This window comes from Mustela erminea, chromosome 2, assembly GCF_009829155.1.
Source record: "Mustela erminea isolate mMusErm1 chromosome 2, mMusErm1.Pri, whole genome shotgun sequence".
NCBI lineage: Eukaryota > Metazoa > Chordata > Mammalia > Carnivora > Mustelidae > Mustela > Mustela erminea.
Window position 1 is genome coordinate 78212010 of NC_045615.1, and position 13215 is coordinate 78225224.

At 35.7% G+C, this 13215-nt stretch overlaps 1 protein-coding gene and 1 pseudogene across 3 annotated transcripts in view; one reads left to right on the plus strand and one right to left on the minus strand.

Moving 5' to 3' along the window:
* The window catches only part of ADAD1 (adenosine deaminase domain containing 1), a 110420-nt gene extending 97549 nt beyond the window's left edge, over window positions 1-12871 (plus strand). For all 3 annotated transcript variants that reach the window (XM_032333331.1, XM_032333330.1, XM_032333332.1), the window contains exon 13: window positions 12782-12871. In XM_032333331.1, the coding sequence (XP_032189222.1) occupies window positions 12782-12861 (80 nt within the window). In that variant the 3' untranslated portion in view covers window positions 12862-12871. The remainder of the gene's footprint in view (window positions 1-12781) is intronic.
* Window positions 2315-2466, minus strand: LOC116585312 (annotated as a pseudogene).
* Window positions 12872-13215: the final 344 nt, after the last annotated feature.

Here is a 13215-nt window from a genome sequence, read left to right on the forward strand (position 1 = left end):
AGAATGGAAGAAAATACTTGCAAATCATGAATCTTATAAGTGATTTGTATCCAGAATGTATAAAGAACACTTGCAACTCAACAATGAAAAGGCTAATAGCTTAATTTAAAAATGGCCACATGATTTGAATGGACATTTCTTCAAAAAAAAAAAATGTACATATGACCAAAAAGCACATGAGACGACGCTGAATATCATTAATCAATAGGGAAAAGCAAATCAAAAGCACAATGAGGTGCCATTTCATACCCATTAGGATAACTAACATAAAAAAAGACAATAGCTAGTGTTGACAAAGATGTGAAGAAATAGAACCATAATGTATTGCTAATGGGAATGTAAAAAAATGGCTCAGCTGCTTTGGAAAATAATTTGGCAGTTTCTCAATATATTAGAGTACTGTATGATCCAGCAGTTCCACTCCTAGGTATATGCCAAAGAAATGAAAGCATATCCAAAAGCTTGTAAACAAATGGTCACAGCAGCATTAATTAAAATAGTCAAAAAGTGGAAGCAAGCCAAATGCCTATCAACTTATGAATGGATAAATAAAGTGTTGCATATCCACCCAATGACATACTATTTGGCAGTGGATATACTGAAGAACTGATACATTCTACAACACAGATGAACCTTGAAAACGTTATGCTAATTTCTAGAAAGTGGTCACAAAAAGCCAAATACTGTATGATTCCATTTACATAAAATATCCAGGAAAAGCAAATCCATCATGGCAGAAAGTAGTTTACTGGTTTCCAGGGGCTGTGATAAGAGAGAATGAACAGTAAGTTCTAATAGGCATGAGGTTTCTTTTTGGGGTGATGAAAATGTTCTAAAATTAGATAGTGGTGATAGTTGCCCAATTTCATGAATATACTAGAAAACCACTGAATTGTATACTCATGGTGTATAGATTATATCTCAAAGTTGTTTTGTTTTGCTAGTTTCATAATTGTGGTTGAAACATATGCAGTATTCTTTTGGTTTGTGGCTATACTGAAATAAACAATGTCCCCGAATGAAACTGCATTTATCTCTGAGAATTGTGTATATAACCAGTATATGTAAAACAACTGTATTCTTAAAATTAAGAAGAATGAAATCAATAAATTAAAACTTAAGATTGTCATTATTATTTTTTCCTTTTTAAAAGATTTTATTTCCTTTTTTTATTAACATACAATGTATTATTTGTTTCAGGGCTACAGGTCTGTAAATCATCAGTCCTACACAATTCACAGCACTCAGCATAGCACATACCCTTCCCAATGTCCATAACCCAGCCACAGCATCCAACCCTCCCCTCTTCCCCTCCAGGAACCCTAAGTTTGTTTCCTGAGATTAAGAATCTCCTATGGTTTGTCTCCCTCCCCTTCCCATCTTGTTTAATTTTTCCCTCCCTTCCCCCTACAAATTCCCACCCTGCCTCTCAAACTCCTCATATCAGAGATATCATATAATACTTGTCTTTCTCTGATTGTCATTATTATTAAACAGTGAAAGATACTGAAGGGCATTCAATCACTACTCCTATTGCCAATTATCATCACCTAATTAAGGCCCACACATTGAGGTAGTGATAATGCTTTTTTCTTTGAGTAGCAAATGAAAATGATATCCTTTAACATCAGTATATTTGAATGTTTAAAAAACATATTTAAGATAAATAACTGTACTAACAAATACTATAGAAATGTGGCAATGGTTCCTGAAATGGTTCTATAAGTCTTCTCTGTCACTCATTATTGGGAATTCCATATTCTACTAACTGCTCAAAACAAAAATCTATGCAGTCATCTTTGTTTACTTTCTTTCTTTTGTGCTCCATATTCAATCTGTCAAGAAATCTTATTGGTTCTATCTTCAGAATTTATTGTCAATCCAGCACTTCTAACCACAGCTCTCTCTACCACTCCAGTCTAAGCAATTATCAGCATTTGTTTTAAAATTTCGATCATTGTCATAAATGGTACTCCTTCCTTCAGTTCTTGTTCCACTAAAAACCTCTCTTCACACAGGAGACAGGATGATCCTTCTAAAATATAAATCAAATTGTATCATGCTTATCAGAATCTTCAAGTGGCATCCCATCTCACCAAAAGTAAAAGCCAAAGTCATTAGTTGGTTTACAAGTTCCCCCTTATCAATAATATCCTCTCTCACTACTCTTCTCTCTCACTTACCTCCAGTCACACTGGCCTTCTTACTGCTCCTTGAACAAAACGGCATGTGACATCCTCATGGCCATTGCATTTGCTCTTCTGCCTAAAAGGTTATCTACCTCAAAATCCGCTTGACTTATTCCCTTGCCACCTTTAGTTCTTTGCTCAAATGTCTTTTCTGATCACCTTATTAATATTGACCTCCCAGGAACTAGATATCTCCCTTCCCTGATTTTTCCCCCTCTTATTAAACTGATAAGAACAGATACTACACTTGATCTTAGCCAAAAGGCCGAGAAGCGATTTATTCCCCCTCTTATTATCTCCTTCTAATTACATTGCATAATTTTCTTTTTATTCTTTAAATGTCTGTGTCCTCCACTTTAATATAAACCCTATGAAGGCAGGGATGTCTGTTGCTATCCCTAGGTGTTATAACAGTATCTGACACATAATTGTCATTCAATAAATATTTACAGTATGTCATTCTAAAGAATTAGGATGTTTCCTGAGTACGATGGAAAGCTACTGATAGATTTTATTTTTTTTAGCTATTGATAGATTTTGTATTTGCATTTTACAAAGATTCCTCTAGTAATATTATCGAAGAGAAATTGAAAGAGCCAAACACAGGAATGACTTCCTTTTCTCATGCCCAAATTTTACAGAAACACTCTATTTGGAACTGAACCTAGTTTAGGAACATAACATCATTTCCTTGAGAAAAGCCTTGATTAATTAAATAAAAGATAAAGTTGCATTTTATTTGCCAATTTGTGAACATGAGGTATAACATCAGGTTTGTATGTAAATTTATCATGTATTGAGAGATTTTAAATGAAGCAATGTTATCATATGTGGAATCAGCTAGAGTGTTCAAAGTTTTGGTAGAAAAAGTTGGTGTGGGGGAGAAAGATGTATGCAGTAATCCACCTGAAGTTTTGACACGAAACTATTTCATCATGAGTAAGCAAGGAAGTTGTTCATTTTTTTCTTATATTGGCCAAAAAATAGCCCTTAATAGATGGCCATTTTGTAGTGTTCTGGTTAGAAAAAGTAAACTTCTCAAATAGTTAAGTGCCTGAATTCTAGGAGAGCAGAAGAATGTGCCCTTATAATGAAAAAAAAATCTTTACTGATTTCTACTATGTATGATCAAGTGTATGTTCTGATTTCATTCAATGTTTATTTATAATCTGAAATGAAAAGTTGGTCCTTCCATGGAACTTTTCCATCTTAACGCTACTCTTCATAGTTATATGACGTGCTTTTATAAAGGTTTTTCTCTTTGTCATTGGGCCATATATTTTGAGAAAAATTGTGATATGTATTTATACTATGATAGATAAACTTTGTATTTCACAATTACCATAAACATTTAGTGTGACATGTAGTTTATTTCCTAAGAGTGTACTTTCTATTAATTTACATGTTGGTAATTTTTTGGCCAAAAAGAACTGAAAGAGCAGTTGTCTTAAATCAGATAGCTGAGTGAGAGACTATTTTTCCTGTTCCACTAAGCAGATAGCAATCAAAGGAAAACTTAGTTCCCCCATTTGTGGTATTTCTTCTTGGGTTTATTTTTTCATACCTGTCGTTCTTGGATTCATGTAGTTTACAACTTAAATAATTATTGCAAATATTTTTAATTTTGTAAGACACAAATGGCAGGATGGTAGGAGTAGATTCATGGATAAAAGAAAATGTTTATTAAGAGAAGGTTGTTTTAACATGACCAAGAGATGTCTGTTTTCAAATTTCCCAAGTTACATGGACTAAAGTTTGTGCTTTTAGTCACACATAAGAGTGATAAATGCAGAGAGAAAGGTCATTTTTTACTTACCCATTTCTGCTCAATAAAGTGTTTTGGTTGAAGTATTACTTCCATTTAATCAAATAGAGGCAAACCAATCTTTTATTACCTAGTTTTACCCATGAATATCTGCAGTTTTTGCAGAATTTTACAAATAAAATCACCATACTAAAATTTTTTACATTCTTTCAAATATCCACTCTTAACCATTCCATTGGATTTCAGTGTTTCCTTGGTCATATATACTGGGCTTAAAATTTCTATCGAAGTCATAAATAAATCAATAACTAGAAGCAATAGGTAAAACATGAAAGTTATATATTAAGTTAGTGGGAATGGTTAACCTCCCTCTGTCTCCAAATTTACTATGCAATTCAAATAATTTGGTCTACATCTCCAGATACAGTAAGAAAGCATGGTGAGGACGGCTAGGTTGGGGAATTGGCATCAGTGAGCCTGGTTTCCCTCTAGACTCACTTGTTCCCAGTTGTTTCTATTCAGGTGTTCAGCCTCAGAGAGATCCACTTTCTTTTCTTTCTTTTTTAAGATTTTATTTATTTATTTGACAGAGATCACAAGTAGGCAGAGAGGCAGGCAGAGAGAGAGGAGGAAGCAGGCTCCCTGCTGAGCAGAGAGCCCTATGCGGGGCTAGATCTCAGGACCCTGAGATCATGACCTGAGCTGAAAGCAGAGGCTTTAACCCACTGAGCCACCCAGGCACCCCAGAGATCCACTTTCTGATAAAAAGCAACTTTCTCTCCAATTTTAAGTCAGTATGAGATCTAAGATGGAAAAATAGAGATAAAACCCACAAACCCATGGCATACAATAGATACTTAGATATTTCATGAGTGAGCAGTCAATAGAAACAACCATTATATTTCTTTTTATTTTTTTTAAAGATTTTATTTATTTATTTGACAGAGAGAGATCACAACTAAGCAGAGAGGCAGGCAGAGAGAGAGGAGGAAGCAGGTTCCCCACTGAGCAGAGAGCCCAATGTGGGGCTTGATCCAGGACCCTGAGATCATGACCTGAGCTGAAGGGAGAGGCTTCAACCCACTGAGCCACCCAGGCACCCCAAACAACCATTATATTTTAATTCTGTCAGCAGTATGTATGTGACTCAAAAATCTTGTATAACTAGGGATATTATTTCAATGGGCAAACTTTATTAAAAAAATTGGAAAATTTTTTCACATTTTATGGTTGACCACAATAAAGATATAGCTCAACCAATGTGAACCTAATTTTTAATAATACAAATGCTTTCAGCCTTTAACTTTTTTCCTCACAAGTTTATTTTTTTAAGAGTATTTATTTATTTGAGAGCACATGTGGGAGGAGGAGCAGAGAGAGAGAGAGGGAGAGAATCCCAAGCAGACCCCCCACTCTGTGTGGAACCTAAACAGGGGGCTCAATTCCACAACCCTAGAGATCATGACCTAGCTGAAATCATGAGTTGGACTCTTAACCAACTGAGTCACCCAGGTGCCCCGTTCCACAACTTTATTGAAGTATAACTGATATACCAAAGAAATGTGCATACATATTTACTATATATAATTTTATGAGTTTTGACATAGGCATAGCCATGAAGCTATCACCACAATTAAAGTAATAAACGAATCTATCTTGTACTCTCCCTCTTTTTGTAGTAATAACATAAGATAAACCCTGTTAACTATTTTTTTAGTATACAATATAATATTATTAACAATAGGCACTATATTTTATAGCAGATCTCTAGAACCTGTTCATCTTGCACATACAAAATGCTGTACTGAAATCTGGAAGTATAATTGCTTCAGCTTTGTTTTTCTTTCTCAAGATTGTCTTGGCTATTTGGGGACCTCCATGGTTCTAAATGTGTTTTAGGATTTTTTTTTCTATTCCTTTAAAAAATGTCATTGGGATTTTGATCTTGACTCTATAGATTTCTTTGAGTAGTATGGCTATTAAACAATATTGTCTTCCAACTTGTGAACATGGGCTATCTTACCAATGTTTTGTGTCTTCTTTTACCATTGTTTTATAGTTTTCAGTGTATAAGTCTTTCACTTCTTTGGTTAAGTTTATTCTTAAGTATTTTATTTTTTTTATATAATTGTAAATGTGATTATTTTCTTAATTTCTTTTTCAGATAGTTCACTGATAGTTATATAAAATGCATCTGATTTTTTGTATATTAATTTTGTATCCTTTAACTTTACTGAATTTGTTTATTAGTTTTAATAGGGGTGTGTGTGTGTGTGTGTGTGTGTGTGTGTGTGTGTAGTCTGTAGGGTTTTCTACATATAAGATCATGTCATCTATAAGATAGACAGTGTATCTTCTTTTCTCAGTCAGATGGCTTTTACTTCTTTTACTTGGCTAATTGCTGTGGTTAGGACTTTTAGTACTATTTTGAATAGGTGTGGGAACAATGGATATCCTTGTCTTGTTAGTGATCTTAAAGGAAATATTTTCAATTTCTCATTATTGCATATGATGTTATCTATAGCTTGTCATATATAATCTTTATTATGTTGAAATTCCTGTATATCTTTAAGCTTTCTGTTCCTTTTCCTCTCTCTCCTTTATGTGCATACTGTTACACTTGATGATGTTCCATGATTCCCTCAGGCTTTCTTTGTTCTTTCTCATTATTTTTTTCAAGTGACTTGGCTTCAGGTTCATGGATTCTTTCTTCCGCTTGGTCAAGTTGGATATTGAAGCTATCTATTGAATTTTTCTATTCAATTATTAAATTCTTGATGTTCAGAATTTCTGTTTAGTTCTTTTTTGTGGTTTCTATGACTGTTGATATTTTCATATTGTTCATATATTGTTTTCCTGTTTTGTTTAGTTATCTGTATTCTTTTGTGACTCACTGACCTTATTTGAGATGATTATTTTGAATTCTTTATCAGGAAATACATAGATTTTCATTTCTTTAGGGTTGGCTCATAATGATTTATTTTGTTCTTTTCTTGTGTCATATTTCCCTGAATCTTTACCTGAATCCTTGTATTTTTGCACTGGTGTCTTTACATTTGAAGAAACAGCCACCTCTCCCAGTCTTTATGTTTTGGCTTCAGTAAGGAAAGATTGCCATTAATCATTCTACCTATTTTCTTTGAGTTTTCTAAACCTTGTCTGTAGATGTTTACATTCCACCCCTTTTGTTACTTGTTGGAAGAAAAGTCTTTGGTGTTTTGTTCCATTTCATTTGTTTTGGTGTTTGATTTTTTGGTTATTGTTGTTTCTTGGTCTTTGTTTGTTTTTTTGGTTTGTTTTTAGCATTCAAGGATCAAAATTATTGGACTCTCAAAAAACTTAGAATATATGTTATAGACAGAGAAGTCCTCCCTTGGAAAAGAACTATATTTTGTTCCTTCTCTGCTATCAAATGAGCCACCTTTAGTTTCATTTTCTCTCTTATAGGCTTTTACTAAGGCAGCAAGAATGAGATGATGTATTCCAATATTATTAATTTCCTATCATTTCCTCAAATACTATAGCCTTAATAGGCATAGATCTGTCCCCCAAGATAAGACAGTTATACTCCTTCTCAAGCAAGTTTCTAGAACCTTTTCGACCAGGAATAATAATGGAGTGCCCATTGTTATTGGTCCCACTTTTCTCCACTCAACAAATTGTACATCACATTTTAGGGTCTGAAACTTAGAACACTTCAGTTTCAGGTACCAAATTCCATGTTAGATAGAATACTGCAGTCGTAAGTTACAGAAGCCCTGCTTCAAATTGGCCTGAACACCAAAGATATTTATTTCACCTGTTAGGAAGTCATAAAGTAGGCTCAATTTCAGAGCTAATTGATTTAGCAGCTTAGAGATGTCATTAAGCACCCCAATTCTCTGCTGCCATGGAGTTGGCTCTCTGTCAAAACTGATTACTCTCATGGTCATAATATGGTTGCAAACAACAGCTAGAATAAAATTCTTCCTTGATTATTTCTAGCAGGAGACTGAAACTAGACCTTTTCCCAGCAACTCCAGTAGGTCCTTGATCCATATTGGCTTAGGTCTACTCATCCCCCAATTAACAGTTCCAAGGGACATAGTCTTATCATGATTGGCTTATACAAATATCCTGAAATAAAATGGATGTTGGAACATTAGTTCCAATATCCTCTACAGCCTGGCCTTTGCCGGTGTATTCATATGCAAATGAAAGTCCTAACTTTCTAATATCTTTTCTCTAGCCAACTTTCTCCCTGTGCTCTCTTATACTGAGTCTTAGAGTAAAGACTCAGTGCATGAGTAGATACTGGCAGAAAAGTAATTTGAAAAAGCTATGCATCTGTCATTTTAGGTTGGCTTAAGTCATTGTCTGCAACCAATACTTTATTTATTTTTATTATTTATTTGTTATTTATTTTTAAAGATTTTATTTATCTATTAGAGAGAGAGAGATCACAAGTAGGCAGAGAGGCAGGCAGAGAGAGAGGGGGAAGTGGGCTCCCTGCTGAGCAAAGAGCCTGATGCGGTGCTTGATCCCAGGACCCTGAGATCAGGACTTGAGATGAAGGCAGAGGCTTAACCCACTGAGCCACCCATGTGTCCTGTATTTTTATTATCTATTTTGATTCCAGTATAGTTTATATATTTCTGTACTTGACTCAGTCATGATAAACGTACTCTTAAATCCCTTCACCTATTTCACCCATCCACCTTACCCACCTTCCCTCTAGTAACACTCAATTTGTTCTTTATAGTTAAGAGTTTGTTTTTTGGTTTGTCTTTTTTTTCTTTATTCGTTTCTTAAATTCCACATTTAAGTGAAATCATGTGGTATTTGTCTTTCTCTGACTAACTTATTTCACTTAGCATTATACTCTCAGTCTACCCATGTTGTTGTAAATGACAAGATTTCATTCTTTTTATGGCTGAGTCATATTCCATTGTGTATATATACATCACATCTTTTTTACCTATCATTTATCAGTGGACATGGGTTACTTCCATGATTTGGCTATTATAAATAATGCTGCAATAAACATAGGGTATGTATCTTTACAAATTAGTGTTTTCATATTCTTTGGCCAAATACCCAGTAGTGGGATTACTGGATCATATGGTAATTCTATTTTTAAAAATTTTTAAAATATTTTGTTTATTTCAGAGATAGAAAGAGGGAGCACAAGGAAGGAGAAAGGTAAAGAGAGTGGGAGAACAAACTCCGCACTGAGCAGGGAGCCTGACATGGGGCTTAATCCCAGGACCCCAGGACATGACCTGAGCTAAAGGGAGACAGTTAACTGACTAAGCCACCCAGGCACTCCTGGTAATTCTATTTTTAGTTTTTGAGGAATCTCCGTGCTCTTTTCTACAATGGCTGCCCCAGTTTGCATGCCCACCAACAGTGCATGAGAATTGCTTTTTCTCCACATACTCACTAAAACCTGCTGTTTCTTATGTTGTTGATTTTAGCCATTCAAATTTGTATGAGGTGATAACTCATTGTAGTTTTGATGTGCATTTCCCTGATGATGAATGATGTTAAGAATCTTTTCATGTCTATTGGCCATCCATATATCTTCTTTGTTCATGTCTTCTGCCCATTTTGATTTGGATCATTTGGAGGTTTTTTGGTGTTAAATTATATATAACTTCTTTATGTATTTTTGGATGCTAACCCCTTATTGGATGTATCATTTACAAATATCTTCTGCTATTCAGTAGGTTGTGTTTTAGTTTTGGTAGCTGTTTCCTTTGCTGTGCAGAAGCCCTTTATATTAATGCAGTCCCAATAACTTATTTTGTTTTTGTTTCCCTTGCCTCAGGAGACATATCTAGAAAGATGTTGTTATAGCTGATGTCAGAGAAATTACAGCCCGTGCTCTCTTCTAGGATCTTTATGGTTTCAGTCCTCATATTTAGGTCCTTAATCCATTTTGAGTATGTTTTTGTTCATGGTGCAAGAAAGTGGCCCAGTTTCATTCTTTTGCTTGTAGCTATCTAGTTTTCCCAACATCATTTTTGAAGAGATTTTCCCCATTGTATATTCTTGCCTCCCTTGTTGAAGGTTAATTGACCATATAATTGTGGGTTTATTTCTGGGTTCTCTATCTATTCCATTGATTTATGCATCTGTTTTTGTGCCAGTACTATACTGTTTTGATTACTATAGTTTTGTAGTATTTCTTGAAATCTGTAATTGTGGTACCTCCAGGTTTGTTTGTTTGTTTGTTTTCTTTTTCAAGATTGCTTTGTCTAGGGGCACCTGGGTGGCTTAGCCAGTTAAGTATCCGACTCTTCATTTTGACATAGATCATGATCTCAGGGTCCTGGGATGGATCCCTGCATCAGACTCTGTGCTCAATGAGAAGTCTGCTTGAAGATTCTCTCTCTCCTCTCTCCCTCTGCCCCTCTCCCTGCTTGTACTTTCTCTCTCTCTCTCTCAAATAAATAAATCTTTTTTAAAAAGATTGCTTTGGCTATTCAGGGTCTTTTGGGGTCTCATACAAATTTTAAGAGTGTTTATTCTAGTTCTGTGAAAACTGTTGGTACTTTGATAGGAATTGAATTAAATCTATAGATTACTTCAGGTAGTATGGACATTTTAACAACATTTATTCTTCTAATCTATGAACGTAGAATATCTTTCCATTTACTTATGTTATTTTAATTTCTTTCATCAGTATTTTTATAGTTTTCAGAGTACAGTTCTTTCACTTCCTTCATTAAGTGTATTCTGAGGTGTTTGCTTATTTTTGATGTGATTGTACCTGGGATATTTATTTATTTATTTATTTATTTGAGAGAGAGACAGTCAGAGAGAGCATGAGAAGGGAGAAAGTCAGAGGGAGAAGCAGACTCTCCAAGGAGCAGGGAGCCGGATGTGGGACTCTATCCCAGGACGCTGGGATCATGACCTGAGCTGAAGGCAGTTGCTTAACCAACTGAGCCACCTAGGCGCCCGTACCTAGGATTTTTAAAAAGATTTTATTTCTTTATCTGACAGAGAGAAAGAGAGCAAGAGTATGGGTGGCAGTAGAGGGAGAAGCAGGCTCCCTACTGAGGAGGGAGCCCAATGCAGGGCTCGATCCTAGGACCCCAGGATCATGACCTGAGCTAAAGGCAGGCACTTAACTACTGAGCCACCCAGGCCCTGGTTTTGTTTGCTTAATTTCTCTTTCTGCTACCTCATTATTAGTGTGTAGAAGTGCCATGGATTTCTGTATATTGATTTTGTGTTCTGTGATCTTACTGAATTCATTTATCTAGTTCCAGTTCAGTTTTCTGGTGGAGTCTTTAGGGTTTCCTAAATATAGTATCATGTCATTTACAAATAGTGAAAGTTTTACTTCTTCCCTGCCGATTGGGTTGCCTTGTATTTCTTTTTGTTATCTGATTGCTGTGGCTAGGACTTCTAGTATTGTGTTGAATAACAGTGGTGAAGGTGGATATCCCTGTCTTTTTCCTGACTATAGAGGGAAAGCTCTCAGTTGTTCCCCACTTAGGGTGATGTTAACTGTTGTTTTTTCAATATATGACTTTATTCTGCTGGGTTATGTTCCCTCCAAATCTATTCTGTGAGGGCTTTTATCATGAATGGATGTTATGTTTTGTCAGATGCTTTTTTGCAACTATGGAAATGATCACATGGTGTTTATCCTTTCTCTTGTCAGTAACCAACACTTTAATATTTCAGTAAAGCAGATGGACTCCTTATATCATTCAGGGAATATTTAAGGCTGAAAGTAACCCCAAAAGAATGGCTTAAGCAAATCACTTTGTGTCACATAAGAAAGCTGGACATATGTATTTGCTTGTACTTGCTCAGTAGCTTGACAATGTCAAGGTTATTGTCTATGATTTTCAGCCCTTTTTATATATGTCTGTCACCTCGTGGTTACAAAATTGGTGCTATAATTTCAGATATCAAGTTTCATTTAAAGCAGGAAGAAGGGGGAAATGTGGCCCTACTTATCTATAATTAGCAGAATTAATGAATGACCCATGGCCTCCCCTGGATGGTAGGTGACTAAGAAAAAGGGGTCTACATAAAACAAAAATAATGTCTTCTGCACACTGTTAACTGGATAATGTATATAAGCATATGTAATTCAGTGTAGAATAATTTGCTTTCTTTTTTTATTTAAATTCAATTAGCCAACACATAATTCATCATTCATTTTTGATGTAATGTTCAATGATTCATTAGTTGCATATAACATCCAGTGCTTATCATTTCTTCCAGAAAATGGAAATGAGTTACAGGTGATGATAGGCATAAGGATCTAGATATGTCCAATCTAGCTACCCTATTCTGTATAACTGCTTTAGGCTGTCTACCTGTGGCAGCTCTCCTGGACATGGGAGACTCGTGCTGTCCATGTCCCCCTGTTACCTTTTGGGCTGCAAACCAAACTTCTGGGTTCATGACCAAAAGAGCCCAGCTGGTTTGGTGAATTGAATCACAATGGAGTTTGGAGGAAGCTGTGGTTGACCTGCTTTTTACTATCCCACAAATAGCCTGATGATATATTCTCAAAACTCTTTCACAGTGCCCATGTGAGGAATAAGGGATTCCTTAAGTCTGTCTTTCTTCCTTTGTCCCCAAAAGAGGCCTTTTTTATTTTGGATTGGCAAGCTCTGACCGAATATGGAGAAATCGTTCCCTCATTACCTAAGCCTCTATAGTTGTCCTCATCCTTGTTTCAACTCTCTTATCTCCCCTCTTTATCTCTTGTAACTCACTAGACAATGGGTGTGAAGCATCCACAGTAGAGGGAGAAAGTATTATAGCAAAAGGGACTTCATTTTGTCCTTCATTAAGTCCTTCTTTGTTCCCACAGCATCTAGGAGCTGGATGCAGAAGAGGACAAGACTGGAGGACCTACTTCCCACACCTCCACCATTCTCAGGTTCATCCTAATCTGAACAGAGAGAAGATTGAAGCCCTTCTGATGACCCATGGAATCCCAGACCTCTTGGAACGAAGGCAGCAAGTAGGAGGTAATTGTCTTCTGTTGCCTCCAGTTCCAATTCTCTTCTCTGTTAGAGCAGCACTGCTCTCCTCTATATGGACTTCCCTTCTGAGCCTGCTTCTTAAATCCTATCAAGGAATTTATCCCTCCCACACTAGTGGTTCTGTTCTAAGGCAAATAAAAATTTAAAAAAAAAAAAAGCTATTTTAGATTTCTGAGTCTAGGGATCTGGCTAATGGTTTTTCTTTTTTTTTTTTTTTTTTTTTTTTTTATTTCCAGCATAACAGTATTCATGGTTTTTC